The sequence below is a fragment of the Parus major genome, chromosome 2 (assembly GCF_001522545.3).
Source record: "Parus major isolate Abel chromosome 2, Parus_major1.1, whole genome shotgun sequence".
Classification (NCBI taxonomy): Eukaryota; Metazoa; Chordata; class Aves; order Passeriformes; family Paridae; genus Parus; species Parus major.
Genome location: NC_031769.1, coordinates 91884762 through 91908000, shown reverse-complemented (window position 1 = coordinate 91908000; position 23239 = coordinate 91884762). Strand labels below are relative to the sequence as shown.

The window sequence follows — 23239 nt, the reverse complement described above, 5'->3', positions numbered from 1 at the left end:
TCAAGGGCTATTCTGGGGTGTGGGGATGTGTTAATGGAGATTGGTTTAATTTCTAGCAGTATTTTGTTGTCTGCACGTTAAAATTTAACCTTTAAATAAGCATTTTGTAATAACCATGTTTTGAGAGCAGGATGAAAGGATGTGCTTTAATGCGGAGTGATTGGAGTGTGGAGATTAAACTGGGGGTAGGAGTGTTTGAGCTGCAGTTTTTGTTCTGTTACTCACTTCCCGTGTGACCTTTGTCAGGTCTCGTAGGTCATAGTCTTCAAAGAAACCCTCTCTTACTGTTGGCTTGCCTGGAACCACTCCTCCCAGGTGTGGATGTCTGAAGTCTCCAGCATTAGAAATGGATGAACACTTTAAAATGTGAACCCTAATGCTATGTTTCCATCTCTCAAAGTCTGAAAATTTACTTTGTGAGTCCACTTGCTGCCCAATTGTCTTCAGTCCCATGGAGGGTATCTATGAAATCTGTATCTTGGCTCTTTGAAGTAGCGTTTCTAGCACTTTCAGGCAGATAGGTCCTTGTGAGGAGCTGACATCCTAATGATGCTTTGTGCACTTTGAGGTCCCAGGCCCCTTCTCTCACTATGGTTTATTGGAGTAAGAATGCAGGAGCTGAGGGCTTGCAGTCATTCCCACTTGCGCTGTGTGGGACTCATGGGACAGCAAGGGGAAGCACGTCTCTCCATGCAGGTGTGTCAGGAGGAAGTCCCTCGCTAGATGTAGGCACTTGGAGCTGTTAGTGGGAGAGGAGAAACGGAGAGGCACAAGCTGCAAGTGGAGGTAAAGTAGCAAAGACAGCAGCAATAACTTCTGCGAGGAGAGAGGACTTGATGAAAAAGACTCTGTGGTCAGCTTGCTTCTGGGTTCCCAAGCAGGGACAGAAAGACTAGAATTAGGCATTACCCATGGGAGAGGAAGCCTTGGGAGAGCAGTTCAGATCGGGCTGGACTTTCCCCCGGGCTCCGCTCACCTGGCTGCTCCGGGCTCTGGCGGCCTGGCTCCGGCCCAAGCGGTTGCTCCGGGAGCCGGCCGCGCTGGCTGCCCGCCACCGGGGCTGCCGCGGCTTGGGACAGGCTTCTCGCTGGGCAAGCCGCTGCTACCGAGGAGCTTTTGTTTCCCGATAGGAAAATTAAAATTCCTGGGGAAAACATGCCGATTCTGCAGAAAGAGCTCTTTCTGGTGAAGAGTCTCTCCGACCAGCCACGTTTCTGACTTGCATACCCTTCTTCCCTGCGGGCAGAACACTGTGGCCTGGGTTAAACATTCAGGCTTAATAAATGGTGTGTTGTTTGTGCTAACGTCTTCTGACTACCGGATGAAAATTGTGCAGAAAAGCACTATACAGAGCACTATAATTAAAAGCCTTAGGAATAGCCTATTATCTTTTCATTTTTGCCTTAAAACTTAAGCGTGCCCGAGGGCAAAGTGTATGTGTCTGGGGAGGGTGGAGACTTGCCTTTTACAGATGCCTGTTGTTGGGCTGGAAATAGGTTAATGTGTTTAAAAGATTTCTTTCTCATTCCCTTTCAGTGGGGGCTGGGGAGCGAAACTTAGGGAAGATGCCAAATTGGCTCTCTCGATGAACTCCTCTGTTTATCTCTCAATTACATCAGTGTCAGTAGTTGTATAAGCTTTCTAGACACGGTTCCCGGTGTGTACGTTCCCTTCAGGCCAGGGTGCAAATGTTCAGGGGCAAAGCTGGTTCGTGTCCTACTTGGCAGAGACTGTGTATACATGTGTGTGCATGTACATATTAAAACATTACAGCAACTGATGTCATTTCGGTGCTGGCACCGTGGAGTGGCTACACTGTCGCTGGGATTTGGACCAAGACCAATGTTGCCTCCATAGCATCCTCTGCATAGCTGCCAGGTGTTACTATCTGGAAGTCTGCTTGGTTTGCTTCGCTACTTCAATGCATAGAGTACAAAATGTGTGAACAGTTGCTCTTCTATTGCCTGACCCACTTAGCCTCCCTGACACTAGCAAGAGGCTGAAATTTGTGCAATGCAAGGAGCTAATATGCTTTAGTATGCTTTTCAGGTGCAAATAATAGCAGTGAGGAATTTGTTGTATTTTCCCAGAATGGAGCTAAGCAGTGCTGTAGCTTGTCTTGGGAATGCTTTTGGTATGTAAGTCGTGCTGGAAAAAAATATCAAATTGTGTTTAGAAACCTGGCATATGACATCAATAATCCTATCATAGTAGACACAAATTATTGTGTAGATGGCATACTTAGGAAATTGTGCTTGTGCTAAGTTGTGTTTGGTACTGCTGCATGTGACTTCCATGAGTGCAAGCATTTGGACAACATAGCTTTGAGTCTTTCTGAAAACTCGACAGTGGCATCTGTTTCCTTCTTGTGTTGACACTGAAGGTATTTAATTAAGATATTTTCTTTTGTTGCAGAAAGTGTCAGGGATGTTATTGGGAGGAAAATCAAAATTTCTGTCAAGAAAAAAGTAAAGCTGGAAACCAAGGGAGATAAAGTGGATAACAAAATACTGGTAAGTACAATAGAATGACTCTGCTTACATATGTGAAGGAAAAGCCAGTATCTGTTCAGATACTGAAATATTTAAAATCTTTTCAGATACTTTTTTTCTCTGGAAGTATTCTTTGAACTGTGTATGCCATAAGATATCCATGTAATTTATTTTCTTACTTTTTCTTGCTTTCATGATAGCCTGCATAGGGAGTTAGTGTACAGCTGTGCATGTGTACACACACTGAGTTTTTTTTCAGAGTTTTGGGTATTGTGTTGTGGACTAATGATAAAGCTAGCTATTATCAGAACCTGTTCTAAAATATTTGCTGCCTTTGCTGGTTAGGTTTCCTGTTTACATCTATAAGAGTTTTATGTGCCAAGAAATGCAAAGTGAAGTGTGTGGAATTAATTGTGAGAATCTGTTTTAATTTTTTGTTTTTGTTTTAAACTGTTTAATTTTGAGAAGCTGTTATGCAGTGAAGAGCAAGAGTAAAACTGTTGGGCTTTTTGAACTCAAATGACTGCTTGTGTTTTTTTGTTTTCTCTGTTAAGTCATACATCTGCATTTAAAAAAAATGCTTAACGTGTGGGACTCTAAATTGCTCTTAAAACCGTAGGGAAGGAAAGTGTCAAATTAATCTCACTTAAGTATGCTTTCCTGTTTTCTCAAGAATAGTTTTGCTGGCCCCTCTTGATAGGAAGAAAGCTGTGGTAATGAGCTGCTACATTTGCATACTATCTTGAATATGCAAAAAGACATGGAACTGTATTTCCTCACTCTTTTGATACATTTCTATCAGGAGAACTCTTAGAGTAACAAACACACAGAAGTACAATGCTGCCATAATACTTTGCAAGATATTTGAGGTTTGGTGTCTTGTGTTCATGCTGTTCCATATTTGAAAGTTTTGTTGCCAAAGCTGTTGTTACAGATAGTAGGTACATTCTCCATGAAGATGTGCTGTTTTGTCTTTCAAAACTGCAATTTTTTAATCACTTCTGAATTATCTTCTTAAAGTATGTGTTCCTATCCCTGGGTATTAAGACTGTAGATAATGGCTTACTTTTCTGTGAGAGCCACTGCTTCAGGAACTTGAAATATTTTCTGCTTAATATCTACCTGTGTTATATCTAGTTCCTCGATTTACAGTTTCTCTATAGATTGAATATGTGAATGTTGATTGATTGTATCTATTTATTTGAAAGCCATGTTTGTAGGGAAGGCTGACAGGTTTCACTGAAGTGGTTACACTTGATTGACTTTTTGACTTGCATAGAGTCATAACGATTATCAATAGTGAAATGTATTGTGGAAATACTGAAATACTGTTCTGAACTGATGGGACCAAGAGAATGTCAAGCTTTGAATCATCAGTGAGGCTTCTGAGGGATGTACTACTTGGATGTAAAATGCCTAAATGTGATGACTTGGGTGGTTTTTCTCTCTTTAATCTCCTAAACTCTCAGGTGGGGGGGGTCTTTCACCTTCCATGACTGAAGAGGTACTGAAAAACAGAGAACCTTTCAGAGGTTCATGAGTTAGTGAGCACTACTTGAGTACATACATGGTGTCTACAGGGGAATGATTTGCTGGATGTTGTCTGGTATAACCATTTATTCTTCGATGCAGAAATACAGGGGATTTTTATTGATGGGGGAAAAAAATGTTTTTATTCTTAGAGAAATTGATTATTGATTGCTGGAGTTGGATTTTCTGTTTTCTTCTGCTCTAGAAGAAAACTACCTTTTTGTGAAGCTCTACAAATCACTAAAGATGCTTTTTTTACAATGTTTGTCTGACTCTGTAGATCTTTATGTCAGATTGTTTGGTTTGTTTTTTCTGTTTATTTGGGGTGTTTTTGTCATTTTTCTTTTTTGCAGATGTGCTGAATGTTGTCTGCTGTGGCAAAGGCCTGTAGAGACTGTGGTTTGCTTTGGGGATGCAAAGTTCTATGAAATGCAGAATGCTCTGAAAAAAATTAGACCAGAAACACCTTAAGTTTGATACCTTGAATTAACAGAGACTTTTTGGCCTTCATATGTTGGCCCTGTCTCACTTCTTACCTGCATAGTAGAGGATGTGTACCCTTCTCTCATCAAAAGAGTGATGCTGAAAATAAATAACCTTGCTTCAGAAGTGAGTGATTAATACGAAATGCTACGGGAAATCTACCAGCAAAATTGAGAATTTTTGTACTCTGAGCTGGAACTTCAGGGTATTTGGTAAACGATGCGTATGGCCGCGCTCTAACCGGAGCGGGTAAAGCCAAGTTGCTGGGTCATGGGTGAGCCTGTCAAACCTGGAATGCTGAAGGAAGTGCTGGCAGCAAATGCAGTTCAGTAATTAAAGACTATACACTTAAGTGAATGCACCAGAGGGCTCAAGTGGGATTGCATTGGGCAACCTTCATGCCAGCACTTCTCCACTCCTGAGAGTTTAGTTTTGAAACATTAATCTTCTGAGTGCTGTCTTTCAAGTTTATGTGTGGCAATGGATTGTTTTGAGATTTTGGGCATATTGTATTAGTGGCTGGGTGTTTACAAGCAAACTAGGTGCCATGTTTTGAGTCCAGCACTTAATAGGGAGAAAATACCAGTTTCTCTCACCTAGCTAACCCCAGAACTGTTGTAAAATGTGCTCATGGCTTTAGAGGAGGTTGATCACAGAGGTTGGCGCTGAGCCCTGACACCAAAATCTGTGCTTAAATTAAATGCTCTCTCATCCTTTCTTCCTAGGGAAATCCAGCAAAATTAGTACCACTTTGAGAAAGGGAGGTTATTTTAAAATGACTGCACTTGGCAGGTAGCTATAAAAGCACTTGACTGCTGGCCCTGTTGTTCACAGTGCATTCAAGGTACAGTACTAGAATGTACTAAAATGTGGATGTCACCATCTGCTTGGATCACTCTGCTATAGGAAATTCCTCTGATAATTAAGATGGAAATTAGAATCTGAGACTACAGAAAAAACAGTGCAAAACCGCTGTTTTTGTTGATTGCAATAGGGTCCCAGTATTAAACTGGTGAATTTGGTGGATAAAGACCCTGCTTGCCTTAAGATGCTTTGGGATCCCAGATCTGGGTGCCAGAGTTTGGAAATTATGTCTAGGAGTTTTGATATAAACCAGATTTTTCCAGTCTGCACAAGGAGTTTGATGCTTCAGTAACTTCAGTCTGCAGTTATTTAATTTTTCAGTTAGTCATAATGATGCAAAACAGTAAACATCATGAGCTGCTGAGCTGCCTCTGGTCTGCTGGCACCAAATCTCACGTGTTCAGGCAGCAAACAGGTATCCAACCCTGAAAAGGCAATAACCAGGTTGAACAGGCAGAAAAATCAGTCCTCAAGCGATTAGGGCTAAACCTCAGTCCCATCTGGGTGCTCTGGCAGAGTCAAGCTGCTGCTGGGTAAGTGAGGAAACATGCAAGTGTACAGGAGACCTTGAAAGGTGACAAGTTTCCCCACAGGGTGAGCAGAACAGGCATCCTGGGGCTCCCCAACGGGGCACAGGGGACACTGAGAGGAGTCCTCTCAGCAGCTGGGATCCAGTGGTCACCAGTGCTGCAGTGACCTGAGGCCAGGCCAGGCAGCTGGGTCTGTGGGGCAGCCTCAGCTGGGAAAGAGACCAAGTGCAGGTGTAGCTGTGGCATTGCTCAGGCCAGAGTTGAGTGCCAGAGCTCTGAAGCAAGGTGGGGAGCCCTGGACCTACTTTGGGGGTCCCATACCTGCTCTGTGTTGGCTGCAGGCAGCCCAGCTGTGGCAGAGCCCTCGAGCAGGCTGTCCCAGCTGGCTCCAGGGGCCCTCAGCCAGAGGCAGAGTTCTCCTGCAGGAGTGGACCCAGTGCAGGAGTGGACCCAGCTGTGTTTGGCTTCAATGTGATGCTCACAACAGTGTTCTTACTGGGTTAAAATCGATAAAGACGTCACTCTTTTCTAATCAGCTGAGGATTGCTTTGGTTTTGTATGATTGTTTTGTTTAAACCTGGTTTTTTATGACGACAAGGTTTAAGGCATCATGCTGAGTGTCTGTGGTATTTTTCCTCACACTGACAAGTTCTGACCTTCTCTCCAGTTTCAGCTTAAGCTGATGGGTATGGAGAGGTCTCGTTTGTGATGATAAGAGGGAAGTGGGGGGAGACAGCCAGAAAGAGAAGAGAAACTTTACACCTACTCCCTCTTCTGAAGCCTCCACCTTTTGCCACCATAAGGGATCAGGCAAAATGCCCTGTCGGAGTCTGTGAGATACTTCAGTATTTTCTTCTTTTTTTATATATTTTTTTTATTATTATTTATTTTTTTAATCCAGAGGCCTCAGTGATTATCAGATTATCACCTACAAATGCTGGTAGGGACTGGGTTTCTTAGCTTAGGTGTTTGTGGTGCTGCTTTTCCCTCCTCAAAATAGCCAAGATATCTGTACCTAATTTTGCTGATTACTTCCTACACCCTTTTCTTCCTCTCAGATTTACTCTAATTAGTAGAAAATATTGAAAAGTTCAAATGTGAGCTAAAGCCAATATGTGAAATAAATGTGACCACCTCCTTATGAAATATTGATGTTTTTAGGAGTAGTTCATGACAGGCCAGAATTCAGGATTCATCTTATTTTTTGTTGTTACTATTAGAAAAAAGAGAATATTCCTGCTCTAGTTGCCTTTGAGATTAGCTTTCCTTTGCAAAATAATACTATTTTAGATATAAAAAATAAGGAAGTATTGCAAGTGGTCATGCTGTCTATATGTTTGGTCAGGTTTCTTTGCTTTGTTGTTGGGTTTATTTTGATTTTTTTGTTGTTGTTTTGTTTTTCTCCTAACCTTAAGGCTATAAAATACTATGATGTGACATAGTGACCAAAAGCACTTAATTAGGAAATCCCATTGAGGATTTTTACACTTCTGCCCTCAATCATTTACATTCTCTTTGTTAAAATATCACAGTGCTACTTCTGAAGTTGAGACAGTTGCTTTGGCAGGTGGCTCTCCTTAAAATGTACTGTATGCCCAACATAAATTCACTGGGAGCAATTCATATGTCCTTGTCACTTTTTCTGGGACATATGTTTCCATGGGCTTTTAAAACGAAAAAACTCAGTTGACTCCTGTCAAAGAAGTTTATATTTTTTCTGTGCACATGTCCTGAGATTTCATGTTCTGCTTCTAAAGACTCTCTTATAAAGATTGGAATGCTATTTAAAAAATAAAATCTATCTGTGTTGACTTTCAAAGGCACAATTATGGCCATTTTGTGTGCTCTCCATGTGGCTCCTGAATGCTGCCTGAACGATGTGGCTGACTCGTGAAGCAACCGAGGAAAGCCTGAATGAGCTCCTGTGCCTGTTCAGCTATCAGGGAGGCACTCTCTGGGTGGAGGCACTAGTATTTTGCACTGCCAAAACTATTTTGGGATTAAAAGCTCTGGTGCTTGTTTTCTGTTGCTCATCTTTTGTCTTGATCCATCCATGATACTCAGTTTGAATAGAGATGAATTTCATGTCCTACCTTAAAAAAAATGCACTTCTTTTAAACCACTCTCAGAGCATGAAGCTCATAGGGTTGTCTAAGGTTGGTTTTACATAAAATGTGTGCAATCTCACACGTTATATCATGACAGCTGGTGTGTGATAATGATGTTAAATAGGGACATTCTTTAAAAATAATGGTGTTTCCTCTTCCCTGCCCAGAACATTGACTGTTATGACATATATCTTAAGTGTGTCTTTGTGAAGATGAAAGGAGGTAGGTGTTGGTACATCCCTCATGTCAGGAAATCTAAATGAAGTGAGGTAGAGTAATCAAAAAATACTTATGTGAAAATGTATTTTAATACATTTACAAGGTGCCTCTTAGGAAACAGCTCAACTGTGGCCTGTGAGATTGCTGCAAAAACCTGAAATAAGAAGAATACTGCAGGAAATAAAAATTATTTATTCAGTCATGTGGTTGCATATGTTTCCAAAATAGGAAACATTAAAAAAAAAATTACACATATGCAAGTTTCACTGACATTTACATTTATGTTATAAATCCATGAGGTGTCTTCTAACTGGTGGGAAGATTTACAAACCTAGCATTCTGGAGTATTGTGTCCAGCTCTGGGACTCCCAGCATAAGAAGGACATGGACCCATCTGCTGGAGTGAGTCTCCCTAGGGATTCTTCCCCTCTACTCCATGCTTGTGAGACCCCACCTGGAGTGCTGTGTCCAGCTCTGGAGCCTTCAGTGTAAGGACACGGACCTTGAGTGAGTGCAGACAAGCACCGTGAAAATGATCAGAGGACTGGAGCACGTCTCTTAAGAAGGCAGGCTGGGAAAATAGGGATTTTTCAGCCTGGAGAAGAAAAGGCTCCAGGGAGACCCTTTTACAGCCTTCCTTAAGTGGCCTCCACTTAAAATTGGGCTTATACGAAAAACAAGGTCAAATTTTCTATCAGAACCTGTTGTGATAGGAAAAGGGGGAATGGTTTTAAACTAAAAGAGGTTAGTTTAGACTAGATGTAAGGAAGAAATTTTTTATGATGAGTGTGGTGAGGCACTGGAAGAGGTTGCCCAGGGAAGTGGATGCCCCACCCCTGGAAGTGTTCAAGGTCAGGTTGGATTTGGGGTTTTGAGCAACCTGGTCTAGTAGAAGGTGTCTCTGCTCATTGCAGGGAATTGGAACGAGATAATCTTTAAGGTCTCTTCTGACCCAAACTGTTCTGTGGTTCAATGATTCAGTGGTTCAATGAATTGCTGTGATAGTGCATGCAAGTACAAAAATACAAGATGATTTCTTGCATCTTGAGTATAGTGTGCTCTTTCCATGCTTTGGGATAACAGAAATGCTGCTTGCTTGTTCTCTCTTTCATTTTGGGCAACTGGTACAGGCAGGGAAAAGAAAAAGGGACTCCTTTTTCAGTGCCCTGAAAGCACCTGCTGTTGGCCTGGCTCATGTACTTTGCATTTGCACACCCACCTGCAGTGTTCTGGAAATGGAGGAAAAGGAGGAAATGTGAACACGATCTCACTCTTAGCAGGTTCTGGTTTTCTGTACACAGCTCTAACCATTATTGGGGTAAAAAAAAGTGGTGGGAGGGAGGACTCCACTGTGGCTCTGAATTGATCATGGAATCTCTCCTCCTGTCAATTTTTTTGTAACCCCATTAGAAACCATTTCCTCCTTAAACTGCCACACTCTTTCCACTTCTCTTGCTGAATATATAATGTACCAAAGTGGTTTGCTAATGTGCTTTTGCTTTGAGAGGGCCTGACTCCTTGCCACCATTATTTATGAAATGGATCCTTCCTAAGCAAGGATTTTCAGGGAAATCTCTGCATTAAAGAGGCAGACTGATTATTACATGTAATTTCCCTAAAGCTGAAAATAAAAAAATAGAAAATGAGTATTGGGGTCAACTTCTTGTCTCAGTCACTCTTTGCCATTGGTGGCTTTTTTCCCCAAGAGGGAGAAGATTTGGAGGGGAACAGAATGTGTTATTTGGTAGACAGATATAGGTGTGGGGTGTTTTTTGGGTTTTTTGTGGTTTTTTTGTTGTTGTTGTTGTTTTTTTGTGGGGGGTTTCTTTTCTTTCTTTTTTTCCTCTTAACAGCTTGTTTTATCTGCCTGACTTACTTTAAGGAAAGACTTATCATGCAGAGAATGTGGTTTACTTTGGTGTAAGTAGTGTGGAAGAGGACACAGTAAACTTGAAAAAGGCTGCAAGGGCTGCTAAGTGAAAAGTTAGTGCAGTGTACTGTGAAAAATGCCTCTTGTTGCACAAAGTCCCTCTCTTCAACCATTGTTGTGGTGGAAAATTGGTGAATGCCACTGATTTGTTTGATTATTAAAGAAACTTTAATAATCAAACTTTAGCAAACTAAGAACTTTAGCTCCCCTACAGTTCTTAATTTTTTTCTCATGGTGGTGGTAATTTAGTTCTGTGTAAAGTAATTACAGGTCCAGGATATAAAATTATTCTTTAAATTTAGCTGCTGCTAATGGTGCTCTGTACAGCTACCTGAGTCCCCAGGCTGATTCTGCACTTGGTCCTGTCTCATCTCTCCCCATTTCTGAAATGTCAACTCTGTGTCGACTCATGAGTGACATCTTTGAGTTAGTGATAGCTTCCCTAATTTGAGCATTTCAGATGTCAAACTGTTAGGATGCAAAATGTAATTATAAGAGCCAGATTCTTACAACCCTACACTTCTGAAACAGACTTAACCAAATTAATTGGCCTGCTGGATGAGGGAAGAGAGACCCTTGCTCAGGGAGTTTCGGTTGCAGAATAAGATCCAAATAGCTGTGGTATGTGAAAATTAGGCCAGGACAGCAAAACAAGTTTCTGCTATGAAGCTCAGAGAAAGAGTCACATTGCTGGTGGTGATACAAATTAAAAGGGTTGTGAGGCTATTGGAAAGGTGTTCACAGGGTAGAAACTGTTGTCAAGTGAGGAACAGCCCTTGTAACTGAACAGGTTACATTTCTGGATCTTCTTTGCAAAGTGACCTTTATTAAAAAAAAGTAAATCCAAGAATTGTGGTCTGGGCCTGTTGGAGTGGAGGTCGTGCAGCTTAGCCCCTTGGCTGACAAGTGACATTTGTGTCCCTGCATACAGTAGGCCTGTGTCACTGCAGGGTGGGCCTCAAAATGTGCATGTGGAAATGGAAAACAGAGGAGGAGATGCTGGGTCTATATTCCCCTTAAGATTTTCAGCCTGCATTGCATTTTCAAGTGGTGCTTGTTTTCTATGCTTTTTAGGTTGGTCGTTAACTAATCTTTTCCCCTTTCCACAGCTGAAGCAGTGGTTAGCATTGCTTGTGAGGTAGACAGTGGTCTGTTTAGGATGTCTAGAAGCACTCTCTTAGCCAGGGCTTAGGAAGCTGAGGTCACTTGGAGCAAGCCATTTCCACTTTGTACCTCAGAGATACTTGCCAGAGCATGTCTTTATGGAGTAGCCACTTAAGGTACATGTCAATGGAACAACAATCCTTCCCTTGTACTTTAGACTTGGTCAAACCACTGCTTTTGAAGAGCTCCATGAAATGTTGAGGATTTGAGCCAAGTTATAGATACCTACTTCTTGGGGCCAGGGAGCAAAACCAGAGTGTGAGATAGCTGCTGCAGAGCAGTTTCTGCTCAGATTTGATTAGAGCAAGTGGATGGCTGTTGACCCCAATCTGAATTGGGAGACAGGGCACTGCTGTGTTTGTTCAGGGTCAGCCTTTGAGTGAAAAGGCTTCTGCCTCGCTGCCTTGAAGGCCATTAGTGAGACTGAAACTATTCACAAGACCTACTGATAAAGGGGAAGCCTTTCAGAGGCTCATCTTTTAACAAACACTAGAGGCTGACGCTTAAGAATGATACCTTTTATAGCCATGTATGTGAGTCTCTACTCAAGTGTGGAGCTGAGGAGCCTTAGGCAGGGAACAGCGAAGGTAGGTCAAACCAGATGTTTGGATTTTTAGTGCGGCTGGCTTCAGATGGCAATCTCTTCTTTTGGTATTTACAATGTTGCAGGTAAACATTTGAAGAAATATTAGCTTTGCTAGGTACTGGTGCTTTGTTGAGTATATAATTTCTGCCACCTTGGTAGGTTTATTCATATCCCAAAACGAAATAATTAATTTTTTATTATAGCATGAAAGATAAATTTTACATATAACAAGAAGTTTTCTCGACTGCTGTTCTTCACATCTTCACTTTGCAAGCCACATAAAAGCACAGGCTTTGGCCTTTTTCTTTTCTCATCTCAAGAAGGGGCTGAAATCCCTACATTTTTGGTAGAGCATATTGATGTATTCTGTGTACAATTGTTTCATACACTATGGGTATCTTCGTGCTCTCTTTCTTACCTTGTATCTTCCTTTTTACTGTCCTTCCATATCCTCTGCATCAAAAAGTCCCTGGAAACTTTCCCATGTGCAGACTGCTGTCAGGACTGGAGTTTGCTTTTTAGTCTACCTTTTCTCACACTAGTATGCTTAATTTTCTAACTGCCCATATTCCCCCACTTCTCTTTCCTTTCCTTACAAATTCCTCGGTATCCCTGCAAATACAGTAAGAATGGACCGAACATGATGCTGCTATGCTAGAAAATATTGTCAGCTGCCGTAAACTTACTCTGTATACACTTTTATCTTGTCTTGCTAACCAGGTTCTCTGCTTCCTTGTTCTACAGTTTAATCAAAATCTACGTTAGGTCTGTGTTATTTGTGTCATGGTGGCAGTTTGGTTCATTCTAAACATGGTGTTCTCTGTGTAATTTGGATTTAAGTTCTTTACACCTTTCCCAAAGCAGCTCTCTTTGGTTAAAAAAACCCAACATTAAAAAAAAACCAACACAAAAGCAAAACAAGCAAAAACTCACCAACTAATTTGTGTTGCTCAAAACCTCACCAATTAAACCCCAAACCAACTGCTAGCATCTCAACAAAGTGCTGTGCAAATTATGCTTGTCCTGAGGGTGGGCAAGGCAGTACAATGGACACAACTCAGGTGCATTGCTCTCCCCACATCTCTAGGTACAGGAGCAGTTGTGCTGAGAAAATGGAGTAACTTAAAAGAACACAAGTAAAGAACTGTAGTATAACATGGCAATTTAAATGTAATTAGCTGATGTGAATGGTGCCAGAGCAGTGTAAAAGATTGTAAAATAGCTTTAAAAGGGTTTAATCTCTGAGTACAATGCTTTGTTACCCAAGTTTTATTGTTTTATCTTCACTTTGGGAAGACATCCTCTATGAGACTTGACTCTGGTGATGGAATTTAACTGCATTTTATGTAATCTGTACTATTTCCTTCACATGTGATTTCAAAGCCAGTTTTCTACCGTTTGTTTGCTTAGCTACACCATGTTGGCAAACTGCAGGAGAGGCTGAATGCTGATTCTCTTGGAGTTCTATGTAGGCATGTCAACTGAAGATGGGAAAGGCTGCTTATCTGGAGGAGTGTGTGTTTGGTCTTTAGCTAAATGGCAAGAAAAGTCTTCAGCAGTGACCTAATACTGCAGGGACTTAGATTTTTTTTTTTTGCTTTTTTTTTTTTTTTTTTTTTTTTCCAAATTTAAACTGTTGCTTGTTGTTTTTTGCCTACACTGAGTACTGCTAAAAATAAAGCTAAGAGGTGCAGCTCTCAACTCTTGCAAGTTGCATTTTCAAGTTAGGAAGATTTTAGATGGCTGCAGGTTTAATGGTGACTCTGAAAATACATTGCCTTTTTGTCTTCTCATTGTTAAACTATGACCCTTTCCAGCTGAGAAAAATTTCCTAAACTGTAAATGCTTATTGTAAGCCTTGGAAATACATCCCTCCATGTTAAGTATTTTGAAAACATTTAGCCAAAAATAGAAAACCTGAAAATACTAATTTCATGTGATATTTCCAGTGTGATGGAATCCTTTTAAATGTATTCCCCGTAACATTATTAGATTGTCCTTCTATTGTTTATATGTGTGTGAAATTGTGTGAAATTGAAATTCTGCAGGTTTTTATATGGTATTAGTTTATCACAATGTATCCTTAATGCAATTTCAGTAGGTTTTTGTTCAGCCTGAGGGCTTAAGTCTGCCCCAAATACATTATTCTTCTATTTTATTTTTTCCATCTTTCCTCAGTCTTCTTTTTCTATTTTTATCTTCCATTGTTCATTTTAGAATATTCCTTATGTTGCTTTTCTGTTCAGAGTGTCTGTTTCCTCTCACCATAAAGACAATTGCAGACAATTCTTTGATATCAAGACTGGCCTTAAGGACATACTGATAATTGAAGGAAACATTGGCAAGTCAGCTTGTTGGCCTCTCCTTTCACCTCTTAAACTGCCCCAGTCTCCCACTGCTATCTGAGTTGTGGTTCCTACGATGTCCATGGAGCCTCTTCCTTAGCATGGAGCAGCGTGAAGCTTGCGTGGAAGGGGCCAGGGAATGGTGCTTGACACAGAGCGCTGGGAACCAACTCTCCTCTGCCTTCCCTGGGAGCCAGAGCTGCCTGGTGCCGGTGCTCTGTGCCTCAGAGCAAAGCCAGGGTGGTGCCTGCGAGGAGGGAATGCCATCATGAGTGTACTTTGGAGATGTGCTGCAAAGAAAGCTTTGCTGTGTGGTAGCCTCTCTGTTTCAAGTCCACAATGTGGCTGTTCCCTGTAGTGCAGGGAAGCTGGAAGAGGCTGGACTGTACTGGGGGAGGAGGTGTCTCTGCTTGCACAATTCCTTCTGCAATGCTAGACCTCTCTCTTGCCAAGTGCAGGAATCTGCATGGCACTGCTCAGCTCCAGAACATGATGAGAGGAAGGGATTCACTGGTTTCACTGCTTTGAGGGCACTGAAGAATTGAGAGTAAGGGAGTCTAACAGAAACACTACTTGCTTTCTCCAGTCTTTTTACCATACGTGTTCTATGAAGGGCCAGCCTCAGAAATGTTTTCCCATGCAGTCTTCCCATCCTTTCTTTTCTTTCTTCTTTATTTTATTGATAGTACTTCTGAAAAACCTCTGTTTGTGCAAAAGGGAATATACAGTGTGACAGAACTACCAAAAAGAAGGGGAATAACCTTCTCCACCTCCCTTTGTCACTGTTTTTGAAGTGGTAATAGCAGCTTTTCCTGGAACATAAAGAGGAAGAGCTGGCAGGGACATGAGGCTCTGTCAGAAGCCTGGCTGGAATTAAGCAAGTTGACTTAGTTGTTCTTGTATTTTTGTGTTCTCTTCAAGTGTACTTTCTATGGACCCAGGAAAAATACTGCACCGATCTCATTGGGCATTAGTTATTGGTAAAATAATTTGAGAACCGTTGGGAAAACATGCTATTCTCATATGTTTTTTATTTATTTACTTATGCCATTGTAGTTCCTTTGAAAGCAAAGTTGTTGTGGTTTCACAAGTTTTGAATAGGTTTTATTTCTCTAGGAATACCCTTGTGGGAAATTTTGCAAATGGACAGAGAATTGCAGAAGTGTTTTAAAATACAGTGCACAGACATTGCTCCTTGCTCCCTCAAAACTGTTTCAAACTGTACGTTAGCTTTTGGGTTCAGTTCTCTGGCTTAATATCTGATATAATAAAGTAGGCCAAAAAAACCCTTAAACATACAGGGTCCAGATGCATTTTTACAAAGCTGAGTTGTTTAATACAGTGTAGCTCTTGCAACTTAGTTTCTTGAAAAGCACTGAGTAAGCCGGGTAATTGACTTCACATCCAATATGGATGTTGGACGACCCTCCCTTGGGGAGCAGAGGAGTTTTCATAATTGACTTTTGGATAATCTAATGGCATTGTCTTAAGAGAAAAAACAAAAATACATGGTCAGGTGGAATTGGTCTTGCCATGTCATTTAAACTTCAGTGGTGAAAATCCATTAAACACCAATCTGTTATATTTTTGGCTTTCTGAATAATCCATCTGTTCACTTATCTTGAACTGTATCTGCTTCAGATGTGACCAAAATCTGATTTTGGTTTCTTTGCTGTAATCTCTGGTGGTGTAAGAGCGCTCTCAGATGGCTTTTGGACCCCACACACTTGGAAGATGAAGAGCGGGTTGGGTTGCCATGTCCAGTGTTTCTTTCACAGTCCAAGGATTAGTGGATCTTTCGGTGTGTGATGCCAGGTCAGTTTGATGAGGCATTAGGTTAATGCTTGGGGTGTTTTGGATGCATTGACATGAGGAAATTTAGTATCTGGGTTACAGTAGCCTCTGGCTGTAATATTTAGTTGATCTACTGTAAGAAAAATACTCCTTTTTTAATTCCCCCTGTGACTGAAAATCTGTCCTGAGCTGATTTTAGCATTACATGGAGGTAAAAGATTCATAGTGGTTTGCAGTTATCACCGTGCCACAGAGTGATAAGGTTGCTTTCAAGCATCTGTAATGGAAATATTGATGTTTTTCCATTCCTGTAGGTAGAGTTCATGCGCGAAAGGAACGTTGAGCTTTTGTGTGCATAGTAATCACCCCTCCCAGGAATGTATACCCATGCCTATAATGTTGCACAAGTTGATGCTTTAGATGGGTTTGTGATGTAAAGAGCCACTTTGTTATATATTGCCGAATATATCACACATAGATTATGTAAATTTCAAAGATTGTAATGTTATACTCTTATTTTAAGGTTAGCAGAGTAATTGAAATGAGGCAATAAAATCAAATCTTCTGAGCCCCCAGCATGCTGCCTCTTGCATCAAGATGGTGTTTGGTTGCTAAATGTGTTTTTCCCCAGACAGGGAGTGCATCTGCAGATTCTGCAGGGCCCATTTGTTTCAGCCTGAGCACAGTCCTCTGTTGACACTTGCTGTGAAATACCATAGCCTGGTTCACCTTCTGTGCTGCCGAGTTCTTGTAGCTTTATCTTCTTCGTTTATTCATTATTAAATGCATGCTTTCTGCTTGACAAGTGCTATAAAATCCCTTTCACTGTGGCTGAACCCAAGAACCTCTGCTTGAGAGTCTAGAAGGGTTGTCAATTTTTTTTTTTTTAATGCAAATAAATATATTTATTCTTACTTTCTGCTGAAGTGCTCTTCAGACCAGACGCCTTAACAGGCTGGTAGATACTCCCTGTACTTGTCTTTAAGCCACATAGTCATGGGAAGATAAATGCTTGATTTTTCCAGATTCCTACTGGAAACAGAAGCCAGACTATTTTGTGTGTTGGAAAAATGTTTCTAGAGGTCTGATAGTATATTAATTCTACATGAAAGTTAATGTTCATACTGTGTAGTTTGTGTGTCATTATTACATTCTTCTGTATTGATTTATGCTGGTATGCAGCCCCCATTAAGATCAGAGAATATAAAACTGAAAGATAGGTTTTTCTAACATGGACCTCAAGAGTTCTAGATTTCTGAAGCTGTATTTTTAAATTAACTGAGTGTAGACAAGTAGTGTTGAAGGTTTGTAGGCTATTTGAAGTTTTATGATCATTTGAGAACAACAGATGAATCAGGCCTTTAGATTTCCTTCCTAAGCTATGTCTTATGTAAGCATTGTTTTGTCTTTCAATTCTTATTAGGCATGTTCTGACTTGCTTTTATTTCATTATATTTTATTTATCCTTTCTTAGATGAGCATTCCAGTATTTGGGAGCTATAGACATACCTGATACTGATCCAGGACGTCAGGTTTTCCTCCAAAGGGAGAACAACAGAGTTAAGTCAAGATTACCCTCTTGATCTTGGTTTGATAAGAAGGTAGCTTTCCAAATACAGGCTTTTTGCTTCTTTTTCTTCTCAGGAAATATAACCATTTTTAGCTCAGTTTTCACCTGTGTGTATTTAATTGTTTGCTTTGAAAATAATCAGTTTGAGACTGTAAGATGGCTTTTCTGTCTGATTCAGCTCTTGAGTCAAGAGAGGTAGCCTCGAGATTTCTCCTGCAGTTGGATGTAACACCAGCAGTGACCTGGGACAGCAGTTTTGCTAACCAAGATAACCAGCAGAGGAAGAGCTGACTCTTTCCCTAGAAAAGAACAAAGAAGCAGATAGGACACTCTCTGAAGGATATTTGAAAGCAAGGCCAGGGACAATGAGATCAAGGCCAGAGGAATTATTCAGACTGCTGAGTGAGCCTTCTTTTTGCTCTCTGTTCTTGACACAACTGTGAACCTTGTCCTTCTCTGTGCAGCAGAAGACTTGTAAGCAAAGGCACTTTTTTTTTTTTTTCTCAGAGCACAGGTCAATTAGAGTTTATCTAATTGGGTGAAGAGAAGCTGAGAAGAAAGCGAAGGAAGCTTTGAGGAATTTAGTCCACGTGCTGAGTGTTTTTTATGACCATTGTAAGTAAAGAAGTCCAAGAAATTCAGCCTTCCCATGCCTCAGACTTGTGGGTTTTATCTAGTCTCAACTGTGATCATCTTAGCAGTCCCACAGCTTTACTCTTACCGGGCCAAGGGGCAGCTGTGTGTCTGCTCCAAGCCCTGCCACTGCTGAAATAGCTGCAAGGTAGCCACAAGCATGGAAGGTGGTGTGCAAGGCTCCTCAAAATGCTGCCTACCAGAAACCCGTTCTTCCTGACTCCTGGTCTCCCACTCAGTGTTGAAATGGTAGGACAGTTCCCTCTGGGTCATAGCATCTCCTCAGAGGAGAGATGCTGGATTCCAGGATCAGTGTGCTGCTGATGGTCATGGCCCTTGATAGATAGACCTGGAGTCAGAACTAGTTTGGTTTAGCCCCAGATGTACCACTACCCCTTTTTGCTAAGGAGTGCTGGTTCAGTGCCAAAAGTGTGGTTATCAGGTGAACACTCTTCAGTAACACTGGATCTGCTGAAATGCTTAAGTTTCCAAGGCATAGGCTCAAATTTTCCTTTCTTTTTAGAGCCGCAAAAAGTGTGGAAGTTATGGGAACACTAATAGGAACCAAGTGTGTCATCTGCAATGCATGAGTAATTGGATAAATTTGTATCCTTACCTCCTCCGTGTGGTCATGTGTTTACAAAAATGCCATGGTGCTTGTTTTTAGGTGGCTATAACACCATTCCTTGAAAATCTCAGGCAGATGTGCAGAGATCTTTCAGCATGCACTGGTGATAGGCTTGAGTTTGCCTTACTGGGTATTTGAATGTTTTTTCCACACCCAAACTTGCAGATCCTGGAAGCATTTATGTTGTGAATATTAATGTTTGTCTTCTGTGAATACTCGTGGGGCACAGCCCCACTGTAATTTCTGTGGGTGCTTTTCCAGTAAACTTTGTTTCTCAAACATTTTTGGAAGGAGTGAGCACTTGTGTGAGAACATTAACCTACAGCTGCTGGTGCTTGCTGAGAACAGTGTGTGGTTGTTGGCTTAGCCTTGCCCTCCAAACACAGTGCTTTACTGAGGTATCCACTGCTTTTGTTCTTTCTGCCTTTTGTTGGTTTTTTGAGAATGATTGTGAACAAATATATACTTGAAAATACTGCCCCACCCATTTTTTTTTTCTATTTGGTGCTTCTGGTATCTGACAAGATAACATGGTATCAGAGTACACAAGGATGGCATTGACTCTGAATTGCACTGCATTTTAGCTGCTGTGTTTATTGGTGAAGAGTCAAAAAATTTGGATCTGGCAGCTTCTAGTCACAGAAAGCTGGAAGGAAAATCTGTTACCTCAGGGCCTATTGACAGTCATGTCTGCTGCCACACTCATTTCTTTAGATTTACTGGTAATAAAAATCTGAACAGCAGCTCAAAGAAGTATATTGATAACTGAGTGAGTGTTAAGTATGATTATTTAATAGCATTAAATACTGAGGTGCAGATGTATGAAAACCTCTAGGCAGCAGCATCCAGTAATCGAGTGGAGCTGTCACCTATCACAGCCATCACATAAATCATCTCTCACGCATTCCTGCTGAGTCTGTGCCTTGGGTCTTCCCCCCACACCCCCAGAACAAGGCAAATTAAATCAATGTTGTTTATTTTTCCCCACCAAATTAAAAAGGTGATTATTTGCATGGAGTGAGTGGAATGGCTCAATGACAGGAGAATAAGGTCTTGAATCCTGGACTTTAAAATGTCAGGTTTCAGCAGCTGTTTTCATAAGAAGGCAGGCCCTTTTGGAAAGGTTCCCCTTTGCAGCTGGGAAAACACACATTGAGCAAAAATACAGAGTCGGGCTTAACAAACCAGATTTTTTCTAAAAAATTTATTTTCTTCCAACATTTTCTCTGTCTTCTGATTATCTTAAGTTATTGCAGTGTAGTTTTGATGCTTTCCAGTTTGTGCTTTCCAGTGAATTCCATGTGACAAGCTCTTCTGGACAAGTGTTTTCTTTGCAGGGAAAGTTAGTGTTCTTGAACACTAATAAGCTGTGGCATTCTGGGAACTCTGGGGCAGACATAGCCACTGACTTAGACAAATAAATAAAAATCTTTAGTTAAAAATTTCTCTTACACTAGTATAGGCTACCCTTCTTTCAAAATGCTTATTTTTATGAGATTTATATACTTTGCTTGCACACTATAGCAAACTATTGCAATATATTATCAAAGGTGAAGCCTAACAGAAAGGAATTGTCTCAGAGTCTGATTCTAGATAATATCAGCTGTAAGTGAGATGTAAAGCTCTTCTCTGAAGGAAAACCTTATGCAGGCAGATTTATTGTAAACAGGGAAAAATATATCATGAGGCAGAAAAAGTAACAGATTTAATAAATACATAGTATGCAAGGGCATGAGAAAATATTTATAGTATTACAGGTCTGCTAATTTTCCAAAGGATCTTGAAAATATGCCAGTGCAGCTGTTCTTTTTAATGTGAAAGGATGCTGCTTAGGAAAGTGTGGGTCTGTTAGGGGGTGGGTCAGATCCTTGCAACTAAAAATTTTGAAGATACTGACTGGTGACATTAGTATATAGTTCAATGGAGCTGGATACAGATTTGAAATAGACTTTAGGAAGGTGTGCTAGGATTTGGGAACTATCCCTAATCTCAGTATTTATCTAGTTTTGATAGATGAGGCTGAAAAACAGGTATCTTTGCTCATAAACTAGCTTTTAAACAATGTTGCAGTTTTTAAAGAACAGCTAATATAACTCTTTAATAGTTAAATAGTGGATATGAGCTATATAAATTTAGAGAGAAACTGGAGGCTTTTAAACTTTTTATACCCAGTTTAATTTTGGGATTGATTCCTGTCACACAAAAGGTCTAGGATAGAGATTATGTCTCTGCATACTTCTGTAGAAAGAAGACACTACTTACATGGTCAGGATGGCCTTTGCTGTGGAATGAGAATGTTGAATGACCATGTCAAATGACAGCAATGAAAGACCACGCTGAGTGGTCTTCAAGTGATTAATTTCTTTACACTTCTCAGTTGTCTGGGTGTGTAGTGAATAAACTGACTGACCTTGATTCTTGATCTTGTACGAAAAGATTGTCTAGTTAGGACTTGCCACATGTAAGACAGGATCAAAGTTTGACTCGCCCTGGAAACTTCCCTTATACAAAGGGATATGTGTTATAATCCTTTCTCTAGAAGTTAAGTAGTTTCCATTTAGAAAGTCATTGGTGTTTAAAACGTATTTGAAAAGTTTTCTAGTAACTTTGAGAAGTCATATACTATCATAATTTTATTGCTAAGCTGAGTGACTTAAACCAAATTCCCTGGGCTCTGTGATAGTTTTATTTTTTCAGTGAAGGAAATGCTTCACTCAGTTTGTTTTCCTTTGTGGAGATCCCTTGAAAACTTGATACCACTGTTGTTACGTTTTCTTCTCTGAAGAACTATCCCCTTTCTGCTTTTAATTTTCTGAGTGCTCTGTTGCTTCAAGCAAGGCATTACACTCAGGTTTATGTTCCCTTTGTTAAAGCATCTTTCCTTTGACAAAGTATTTTATGGAAATGTGGATGGTTGTATGATTGCTAAGGAGAGACCTGATTTTTTGGCACACTTGGCTTTTGCAGCTTTTCTCTTACTTGTGTTTAAGAAAGAAAACCACCACAGCTGATTCCTTTTAATGTCCCACCCTTAACAGAGAGAGAGCGAGCAGCAAAGACTTATGGATGTTTTGAAGGAATAAACCCATAGCAATAACTTAAAACCTCCTCTCTGCCCTGGAATTTCCTTTATCATTTATTATGCTAGCTGTAGGCGAGACACCAAGCTCTTTGTAGTGGCTTTTCATATTTCACTGGAGAAGAGGAGGGGAAAAGGCTTTCCAGGTAGAGATCAGCTGCCCATTACTGTGGTCTGCTGTGCTTTCCTGGGTGAGCCGCTGTGATGAGCGGAGTGACAGCCAGTGAGTAAGCTGAGCAGACTCAGCTGCTGCAGGGCAGTTATACCTGTTAGTGCAGACAGAAGCCAGGTATCAAATCAAAGTGTGGTGTAATAGCTTGTTAGCTATAGCTAGCGGGCTTCATGGTGCCAAGAAGGAAAAAGCAGATGGAAACGCTCAAATGCATTTCCTCCCTCCCCTTTCCTGTCTCTTGGATCTTTTATTTCAGTCAGTAATGGAAATCTGTGCTCTGAGTTTTGAATGAAGGGCTTACACTGCGCTAGTGTTAAGTACTTAATGAGCCTCATTTCTCAAAGATCTTGCAGTCTGCCTCAGTTAACCCAGCTGCTTTTTTTAGGAGTACTTGTTTTGGCAGAGGCTTTTCTATGTGTATGAAGAATGCACAAATAAACGGTTGTGCAATTTGCAATTAAAAATGAGGTTATAGGGAATGGAAGGTTTTTAAACTAGGAGATCAGAGGGCTGCAGAGCCAAGGAAAACAATTGCCCAGCATCACTCTGTAAACCCCAGTCTCAACAAGATCTGTGTGTCTGCCTTGCCTGCTGAACAGAATAGAAATGTGAGTCCATGCTGGGGATGCCCTGCTGTGCTGTGAGGATCAGGCCCCGGCAAAGGGAGAAGTAACCTGAAGAGGCCCAGAACTCATTTGTGGCTTTTATTTTTTTTTCTTTTCCCTCTCCAAGGAATAATTGCAATATGGCAAAATTCTGCAGAACATGTGCAGTGATAGTGGTTAGGATTATTGAGGTTAAAATGACTGACACTAGCAACTCGGGAAGTGTGTATTTTCAGAGAGTGTTTGAACGGATACTGAGACATAAATGTAGAGCTCATCCACAGCTGTGGAGTTGTTTCAATTCATAGACATCAGTGGGTAGCCATAAGAGTAGCTGTGCTGAGGTTTATCTTTATGCTAAACTCAGATTTCTGCATTGATTATGTTAGATTGAAGCAGGAGTAGTTTGGTCTGACGTAAATTTTATTTAGGATGGAAATGGAAAGAGGGCTGTTGTCTGGGTAATTGCATCACATCAGCAGTTTCAGTGACAGCTTGGTATTGGCT

At 40.8% G+C, this 23239-nt stretch overlaps 1 protein-coding gene and 1 long non-coding RNA gene across 7 annotated transcripts in view; one reads left to right on the top strand and one right to left on the bottom strand.

Annotated features, from left to right (window-relative positions):
- The window catches only part of CARMIL1 (capping protein regulator and myosin 1 linker 1), a 192670-nt gene that overhangs the window by 1778 nt on the left and 167653 nt on the right, over positions 1-23239 (top strand). For all 6 annotated transcript variants that reach the window (XM_015617094.2, XM_015617093.2, XM_015617089.2 and 3 more), the window contains exon 2: positions 2416-2513. In XM_015617094.2, the coding sequence (XP_015472580.1) occupies positions 2416-2513 (98 nt within the window). The remainder of the gene's footprint in view (positions 1-2415; positions 2514-23239) is intronic.
- LOC107199713 lies at positions 4437-21638 on the bottom strand. The gene is made up of 3 exons (XR_001519283.2): positions 21627-21638; positions 5476-5477; positions 4437-5405 (listed from the first exon to the last, which is right to left on the bottom strand). It is a non-coding gene; the product is annotated as an uncharacterized LOC107199713 (long non-coding RNA).